Source organism: Callithrix jacchus, chromosome 9 (assembly GCF_049354715.1).
Source record: "Callithrix jacchus isolate 240 chromosome 9, calJac240_pri, whole genome shotgun sequence".
Lineage (NCBI taxonomy): Eukaryota > Metazoa > Chordata > Mammalia > Primates > Cebidae > Callithrix > Callithrix jacchus.
The window spans coordinates 74,526,388-74,536,192 of NC_133510.1; the positions used below are offsets into that span (position 1 = coordinate 74,526,388).

At 34.2% G+C, this 9,805-nt stretch overlaps 1 protein-coding gene across 8 annotated transcripts in view; it reads left to right on the forward strand.

Moving 5' to 3' along the window:
- TBC1D15 (TBC1 domain family member 15) overlaps positions 1-7,955 on the forward strand; it is a 79,696-nt gene extending 71,741 nt beyond the window's left edge. For all 8 annotated transcript variants that reach the window (XM_078336876.1, XM_009004222.3, XM_078336877.1 and 5 more), the window contains 5 exons: positions 1,723-1,822; positions 2,490-2,587; positions 5,076-5,192; positions 5,712-5,798; positions 6,621-7,955. In XM_078336876.1, coding sequence (XP_078193002.1) covers positions 1,723-1,822; positions 2,490-2,587; positions 5,076-5,192; positions 5,712-5,798; positions 6,621-6,842 — 624 coding nt within the window. In that variant the 3' untranslated portion in view covers positions 6,843-7,955. The remainder of the gene's footprint in view (positions 1-1,722; positions 1,823-2,489; positions 2,588-5,075; positions 5,193-5,711; positions 5,799-6,620) is intronic.
- The last annotated feature ends 1,850 nt before the right edge of the window (positions 7,956-9,805 follow it).

Sequence of the window (9,805 nt, forward strand, 5' to 3'; positions counted from 1 at the left end):
GTACTGCTTTTGTGGTGGCTGAACCTAATGTCCATAAATTTACTTTTGTTGATGTTTACTTACATCTAGGCATAGACTTTGTCTATAATTAGGAAATACAAAGTACTGAGTGATCTGATGAACTTTGTTATACTCATCATCCATTTTGCCATGTAGTTTTTGGTTCCTTTCTTTGTCTCTTGCCCCATACAGACACATTTATTTATAGACACACTTGAAGCCCTTTGTATATCCATTGTTGATCCCACTCTCCCTTCTTCAGGAGTAACCACTTTTTCAAATTTGGTGTCTGTCATTATGGGGGTGTTTCTTTTTTATAGCAGAGAGTGTAGCAAATGTCTGTGCCATGTTGGTATTCCCAAATCAGCTCTAGTCTTTGACTATGTCACAGCAAAAACGATCCTGTTAATCAGAGTTGATTCTGCCCGTTCCCTGTAGATCTCTCCCATAAATGTGGAGGAACTATTTCCTGAAGCCTTGAGTTAGTCTATTAAACTAGTTTTTAAAATTCATTAAAGAGAAACAGCTTATTGAGAATTAATAACCTTAAGTTGTTTTTAACTCAAGAATGAATTGTTTCTAATATGATAGTTCTAATAAAGCACTATTGTACTATAAAAGTGAAAAAGTAAATATGAAGGAGGAAATGTTGTTCTAAGGCTTTCACTAGGGTTGGGCAGTAGGTTACCACAGAGGGTTTGGGACATATGAGTTAAAGGGAACCAAATTATTTAAGAAGCCTTTCAGAGCATCTGTTTTGGTACCTTCTGGCCCCTTGACTCAGGTGTTCATAGGGAGTCTACTCAACTTTGAAGATTGTGTAAAGCATGTAAACCCCAGCAGTTCTCAAACTTTATGACCTCGGGACCCCTTCACACTCTCCCATAGTATGAGTTTTTGTTTATGTGGGTTATATCTGTTGATGTTTATGTGAAAAATTTACACTGAGAAATTCGTATTCACTTATTTATTAATTCATTAAATAATAACAATAAATACATTTCACCTTAACATGGATTAACATTTTTTTAATGAAAAGTAACTTTTCCTAATGAAAAATTTACTGGCACAAGGAATTGTTTTAAATTTTTTATTTTCAAAAATGTCTGGTTTAATAGAAGACCGCTGGATTTTCATATCTGCTTCTGTGTTCAGTCTGTTGCAGTATCACTCATCATACAGCCTTTGCACTTGTGAAAGAATTAAAATACGAAATCCAGATAATGTTTTAGTATTATCCTGAAAATTACAGATTCTCTAATGTCATCAAACCTAAGAAGCAATTAATTCTTTAAAATGAAATACATATTAAAACTAAAATTAATTTTATTATATATGGTAATTTGAAGGAATATTTAACAATGGAAATAATGTGATAAATATTTATTTCCCAAATGTGTGTTTCTTTCACCAAGTCCTTCATGCTGTGTAAGAAATAAATATCTTAGTCAGTCTGCAGTTGCTATGTCTGCATTCTTCTTTATCTAAGTCAGATGAATAGAGGGAAAAATAATCCTTAGTTTTGAGACCAAGGATTCTTTCTCCTTACCCTCCTTTTCAGTGTTACATTAGCTTTTTGATTAGCTAAACATTTTTAAGATAACCAGTGTGGTATAAGTTTAGTATTTGTCCTTAGACATCATGTTTTTGTTATTAGTCATTATATACTATAAAGTATTTATTAAATATTTCTTGTATAGTTACAATTATTTCCTTTTAAAGCATCAGAATTTTGAAGAGCAAATGCAAGGCATGAAGACCCAGCTAATTCAACTGAGTACCTTGCTTCGATTGTTGGACAGTGGATTTTGCAGTTACTTAGGTAAGTTTAGTGAATTAGAGCTATACTCAGCAAACTGTAGGTTAATGCATAGAAAAAAATGTAAAGAACTCTTAAAGAAGCCAGGTGCAGTGGCTCATGCCTCTAATCCCAGCACTTTGGAAGCTGAGGAGGGAGGATCACTTGAACGCAGTAGTTTGAGACTAGCTTGGCCAGCACTGTGAGACCCCATCTCTACAAGAAAAAAAATGCTGGCTGTAGTGGTGCACCCCTATAGTCCCAGCCACTCGGGAGGCTGAGGTGGTATGATTGCTTGAGCCCAGGAGGTTGAAGCTGCAGTGAGCTTTGATTTTTCCACTGTACTCCAGCCTGGGCGACATAGCAAGACCTTGTTTTGAAAAAGAACTTAAAGACATACATACTCTACTGCACTACATGTACTTTCTTCAGTTTCATAAAAGTATGAGACCAAACTCTCTTTGTATAATTCAGCCTTAAACTCGATTCATCAAATGTATTATTTATTATTTTTTAGTTTTTAAAAAGAAGTTAGCCTTCAAATTTGAAATGATTCCTTAACGTAGTAGAAGACAAGTGTATAGGGCTTTGAATTGCCTAAGATACATAGGAAAATTAGAGAAATATAACTGTATTCGGACATAATTAACATAAGAGTAAGTCATATGTATGTTTTTTTTCCTCTGTATAGAATCTCAGGACTCAGGATACCTTTACTTCTGCTTCAGATGGCTTTTAATCAGATTCAAAAGGGAATTTAGTTTTCTAGATATTCTTCGATTATGGGAGGTAAGTCCTTAAATTATTATACAAATATATTTATTATGAAAAGAAACAATTTATTCTGTAGAGTATAAATGAATTGTGATGGCCTTACTGAAATATCTAATGCAAGAATGTTCCAAAGTTCTGATGAACTTATAGCTTCTGCTTAAAAATTAGTCTCACACTGAATATCTGGTCTTTCAAGCTTTGTTCTTCAAATGACAATCTCTGTGAGATTTGGGGCCAAGAGGTATCCCAGAACAAGTTCTCTAGGCCATTTGCTGCCTTTGTTTTTCCTTTGAGAGACTTGACTTTATGTCAGGCTTTGTCACATCTGGTATGGAGGATATCCTTATGTTTTTGATGTACTTCCTTTATTCCATTTTTTACCCAGGGCAACTCTATTTCTTCAACTTCTTATTTTAGGTTTAGGGAGTACATGTGCAGGTTGTTTACATAGGTAAATTGCATGTTGCTGAGGTTTGGTGTGGGAATGATTCTGTCACCCAGGTAATGAGCATAGTACCCATAGGTAGTTTTACATCCCATGTCTCTCTCACACCATCCCCCTCCATGTATAATCCCCAGTGTCTGCTGTTCCAGGGCAACCCTTAATGAAAAACAAAATAATTTCACATTTTCTTAAGTATTAGTTAGTAATAAATCAGTGTGCTTTTTTTTGTTGTTTTTTTAAAGAGAAGGGGTCTTGCTATGTTATCCAGACTGATCTTGAACTTCTGGACTCAAGTAATCCTCTCGCCTCAGCCTTATAAGTAGCCTGGACTACAGGTATATGCCACTGTGCCCAGCTCAGTGTGCTTTTTAATAGAATACTGGTGTAATGATTGATCATACCTTAGGATAACAGAAATTTTTCCAAGGAAAGAATTGGGAGACAATCCATTTTGATAATAAATACAACTTTATACAGCAGAACTCTAGTGGTCTCTGAAGTTTTTACAGCTGGAAATTGATTCCTATGCTATTGATGGCTCTGCTGCCATTAGACAAGGCATTGTGCTAATTAAAAGTTGATTGCTTTGTGCTCACTTCCTCTGTTCTGAAATTAGAAGTAAAACCCACATGCTTGCTCTTTATGTGGAAGCATACTTAAATGTTTATCAATTTTGTTAAGTTAGTATCTTAATTTATGGGTTAAAAATGGGTTAACTCATTTATGCCTAGTGTTCCATTATTGGAATGCTAAGCATGTGGGAGTTACTTATATCCTGCTGCTCAAGGTCATCATGAAGGTCTGATTGCAAAAATTCAAAAAGTTGCAATCTCAGGCATAAATGGGTTTTAAAGGATGAATTAAGAATATTATTGCCACATAGCTAGAATAACTCCTCAGTCTGTGTTTACTAAATAAATTCAAACTTTTAATGGAAACTTTGAGGTTAATTGCATTATAATTAAACTTTCAACAATTGGGTTTAGTTTGAAAATTATTCAACTTGATTTACACCTTTTGAAAAAAGTAAACACATTTCAGGTATGGTCTAATAGTACGCTTTGTGTGCATGTTTTTATCTTTCCAGAAAAGATATTATTAGGTACATGAAGGAGGTGGAAATTAGGACCCTAAATTTGAGCGTACTATCTGACTTTAGGAAGAGCTATAGCTATTGATCAAGCATTTTATATGTTTGGTTATAAATTTGAGGTAGTAAATACAGTTATTGTCACAATCAGGGATATAATGTGATGCAAGGGTTTTACGTATTTAGAATGTAGAACTGCTTCTGGGTGTTTCTGATTCCATGTTCTGTATAACCGAACCTGTTTTATTTCCAGGAGTTAGCTTTTTAGTCTTTTTTTCAGATTGAAGTGGCAAACTGCTATTTCAGAAAAATAATTGAAAATGCATCTAACCCTTACAACCTGTGGCTGTAGCTCCTGCATTAATAACATTTGTCATATTGGTTAGGCTCAGTAATTTCTTTACTATGGTTATCTTAAAGAGCCACACTTAGAATATGTCATATTCATGTAATGTTAAACTTGATAGTTACTTTGTAGCTGAAGGTAAGACTCTGTTTCCCCTCGTTTTATTTTCTTTCTTTTTTTTTTTTTTTTTTGGAGACGGAGTTTCGCTCTTATTACCCAGGCTGGAGTGGCAATGGCGTGATCTCGGCTCACCACAACCTCCGCCTCCTGGGTTCAAGCAATTCTCCTACCTCAGCCTCCTGAGTAGCTGGGACTACAGGCTGCGCCACCATGCCCAGCTAAGTTTTTGTATTTTTAGTAGAGACGGGGTTTCACCGTGTTGACCAGGATGGTCTTGATCTCTTGACCTCGTGATCCACCCGCCTTGGCCTCCCAAAGTGCTGGGATTATAGGCGTGAGCCACCGCGCCTGGCCTTCCCCTCGTTTTCTAGCTAGAAAAACCTTGGACTTCCCTAAATAGGCAACATCTGCTTTGCATGGAAGTCATTCAGTGTTCAGAATTGTATCAGTGAGGAAAATATTTTAGAGTCAATATAGTAAATAGTTCTTCTGCCTTCTGTAGGTAATGTGGACCGAACTACCATGTAAAAATTTCCATCTTCTTCTCTGTTGTGCTATTCTGGAATCAGAAAAGCAGCAAATAATGGAAAAACATTATGGCTTCAATGAAATACTTAAGGTAGTTATTCCTTTAACTTAGATTTTTGGTATTCTGGCTCTTCTGTTTGGTGGTCCTGATATACTGAACATTTCCTTGGAACGTTATTAAATCTCAAGTAACTTAAATTGTGTCAGTAACAGTGCTAGGAATGACTCTCTCAGAATGACAGTTCAAATACATATTGGCCAGTTATTTCTACCTGGCTAAGAAGGAAGAAAAGGAAATTCAGCAAGTGCTCTTTTATGTAGTTTGGTTTGCCAAAAATTAATTGTCTTTTGATTTTAACTTTGACAAAGCAGACTTGGGATAGCTGCTAGATTTAATGTTCCATAAGCTTATTAGCTAGTCTTTAGCTTTAAAACTTGAAATAATCTAATGAAAGATATATTGGATTTCCTGTGTATTTGTAGTATATGAATGTTTTTATTTTAAGGATTTTATCTGCAGTGAAATATAACTGGTAATAAATTGTTTATATAGTAGAATATAATAGTACATTCAGTTTGATTATCACTTTGTTTTGTTCATACTTTTTAGCATATCAATGAATTGTCCTTGAAAATTGATGTGGAAGATATACTATGCAAGGCAGAAGCAATATCTCTACAGATGGTAAAATGCAAGGTATACAGTGTTTTGAGTAATTGCAAGATTTGTTTGTTTTTGGTGGATTGAGATCAAGAAAGATTTCTCTTCTTGGAAATAAAATAGCAATTTTAGCAAGTTGAGGGCAGACACAAAGTATAGGCTGGCTTTTTGTTTGCCCTTCTAGATTTACAGCACTTAATTGAAAACAGTTGACTAACTATGGCATATAGGAAACAGTAATAAGGTAAAGTGGTCAAAGTAATGAAAATATTTCTATAACAATGAGGCTGTGGAATTTCAGCAATTATATATTATTTAGTTGAACTCATGAATGCAGAATAGGCTCTTGTATTAAATATGCAGTATCTCCAGCAGCACTTTGGTGCGCTTGCGCGCTCGCGCGCTCTCTCTCTCCTTCTCTCTCTCTCTCTCTCGTTCATTTCCACAAACATTTATTTGATAGCTGTAGCTGTTCTCTTCCAAAGTATGTCAATGAGAGACTTTTTGCCTTTGAAGAACTTCTGTTTAATGAGAGAGAAAGATGGTCTAAGTAAGATATTACAAAACGGAGAAAGACATAAATGCCAAATATTAGGAAATGCTAGGTTTGTGGGAATGTGGAGGTGGAATGGAGAGGGACTAATTTGAAAGCTATCTAAGACTCACTTAGGGAAAGGTGGTTAGCATTTTATTTGGAACTGAGAAGATAAGTTGTGAGAACCTTACATAAGTACATTTACACTGTTAGGACAAATGCTCAGATTCTGGAATCAGTGTAGTCTTAAACAGAAGTGTTACTTTGTGGTTATTTTTCCTCTGTAGTAAAAGATGATTTTCTGTTTGATTTTTCATATCCAGGAATTGCCACAAGCAGTCTGTGAGATCCTTGGGCTTCAAGACAGTGAAGTTACAACACCAGATTCAGATGATGATGAAGAGGAAAATGTTGGCATGACTCCTTGTCCTACATCTGCATTTCAAAGTAACACCTTGCCTACACTTGCTGCCAGTGGAGTCAGAGATGACAGCCCAGCACAGACATCAGTGTCCTCAGATGGCTGCAGATTAACACCTGCATGATCATTCTTCTTGCTTTTTTGGGAAGAGACACTTTGTTGCAACTCTTTCAAGTACTTGAAAGCTGGAAATTTAAAATTTTGGTATTGATCATGCTTTAAGGTTTATGTAAAGAAAGTGTACTGATGTTCTTACATTAAAGCTTTACAAAGATTTAAACTAATTATTTTTGTAGTTACTTCTACAAAATAGCCTTTCCTTTTCGATAACATTCCTGAGTATTTTTATAGTCAAGTACATTTTATTTTCTTGCTGATGAACTGGAATTGGATAAATATCACAAGTGGATGAGTTGGAAATTACGCACTTTGAAAAACATTCACTTTGTTTACTCTTAAATTTATTGGGTTTGGATTTGATTAAATTAAATGTGGAGGCTTTCTATAGCATTCTAAGCTGAGAAGTAGATTGTTACCTAGTAATGAAATACAAAATTAAAAGGATTTTTTTCTCTATTGTTTACAACAATACTCAGCTTAAATATTTATGCTGGTTGAATGTGATTTAAATTGGACATTTTCATCAATGCAATCTAATGTGTAGATAAATAATTATTTCAGCCATAATAAGTGGATTGGCAGTATATTTTTTTGATTGAACTTTTCTTCACTTGTATATAAAGATTATATATAAGTCCTTATTTATGAGTATAAGAAAGGTTAGGCATATTTTCTTTAACTGAATAAACTTGACTATTGATTTATATAACCCAGTTTAACAAAATTTAACCTGGCTTCAATATGAGATCTTTTTCAAAACTATTTTCTTAAACATTTATTTCTTGAGATTATGTTCAACCCTGTACTTGGTGTAATTTTAAAACTAATTGCTTATAACCTCACTTTACTAATAATGTTCATTATCTTTCCTAATACTTCATTAACTAAGTAATCAGGTGTTTAAATTTTTATAAAATACTCTTTGCAAAAAGCTTATTTCAAAAATTTCAAGATGCTCTCATGAGTCTCAAAATAACAATTTTTGTATATGAACAAAGCTGTTGTTTTTACCATGCAGTATTGCATGATTTTAAGTTATGTGAAATTAACATAACTGATTGTTTTAATTGTAAGTTGTTAACTCCTGTATATATCATTAAAGTAAATTTGAAGTTGAGTAGTGTTTTTAGTTAAATTATACTTAGAAATAGTCTGCTAATGTTATTTTTTTTGAGACAGAATCTTGCTCTGTCTCCCAGGCTGGAGTGCAGTGTCGTGATCCCGGCTCACTGCAGCCTCCACCTTCTGGGTTCAAGCAATTCTCCTGCCTCAGCCTCCCGAGGAGCTGGACTACAGGCTCATACCACTGCATCCGACTAACTTTTGTATTTTGAGTAGAAACGGGGTTTCGCCATGTTAGCCAGGCTGATCTCAAACTCCTGACTTCAAGTGATCCACCCACCTCAGCTTCCCAAAGTGCTGAGATTACAGGTATGAGCCACCGTGCCCAGCTAATTTTTTACCAGAAGAAGAAACATCCAAGACGGACCTTGATACATCTGTTATTTTTATATGATTGAAATGATCATCTGAATAAAGTTATGGAAATGAAAAAGAAATATCCCTTTCATAACTGAAAAAAACTTTTCATCAGTGTGGAAATGGGCAGTGTTGCCTTGAAGGATATGTTTAATTGTCTCAGTAAAGCAGCTTACTACAGCTCATGCTAATAGTGTAAAGAAAAAAGTTGTACAGTTCTAAAATGGTCCTAGAGATTGACTTTTTTCCCCTAAGAAAGGGAACCAAATGAACTTTTTTCCTAGTTGAACATTAACTGACAATCGTGACAGTAGAACCATTAGATTTTAGTTTTTAATATTATGTGTGTTATCTTTCATCATAATAATGAGTAAGCCTATTCAGAAAAAGAACATAAACTGATCAAAAACCCAGCCTCTCCAGCCTTTCATTTCCTGCTATTCAGGAAATTGCTTAGAACATCTTGATGTTCTCCTTGTTCTTCCTGGACAGTGACTTTTTGGGAGTTTTTTCCTATTATGTGATGTGATACCTACTTCAGATTTTTTTTTTTAATCTTAATACATTTAGTAAGTTGAACTTCTGTCAAGTTTTATTACAAAACTACTTTTTAAAACAATTTTTACTAACATGCATTTCTATCTAGTGTATTTTTGATATGGAAGTGGTAGTATAGTATAGTTCCAGAAAAAGTCTTAATCAGTCCACGAAGTTCAGTTAGCAAATACTATGTGCTATTAAGATTGCTATGATACATTGTTCAGGTAAATTTACTAGTTTTTTAAAAGGGTTATTTGTTTTCACAAGATACTCTGTCTACACCCTTATAACATGTAAAATATATCCTATATTATGTGATAAAGTTGTTAAAATTTATTTCTAACATTAACTGTTAAAAGTACAGACAATCTAACTTAGGATTTGAATTACAAACTTTCAACTAAATTTATGATGGTCTGAATGCAGTGCAGTGAATAGAAACCGTACTTGAAGTACCCATACTGCTGCCTTTTTCACTTTCACTACAATATTCTATAAATTACATGAGATATTCAACACTTTATTATAAAATAGGCTTTGTGTTAGATGATTTTGCCCAACTGTAAACTAATGTAGTGTTCTGAGCATGTTTAAGGTAGGCTAGGTAAGCTATGGTTGGTAGGTTAGGTGTATTAAAAGCATCTTTGTTTAATGATATCTTCAATTTATGATGCGTTTATCAAAACATAATGTAAGTTGAAGAGCATATATGTTTTCAATTCTGTCATAAATCTATCGGAACCTTTTGCATTTAAGAACCTCCCCATTTTGATAATTTCATGGGTCTAAGATTATAAGAAACTTTCAGTGACTAGAGACTAAATTTTTTTTGAGACTTTTGGGGAGAGATCATGAGTGATTCTTACTGAACTTGACATTGCCAAGAAATTTTATAGATGCCAACTAATTCTTAGGTGAAATTCACATATGTGTGACCATTATCAAAGA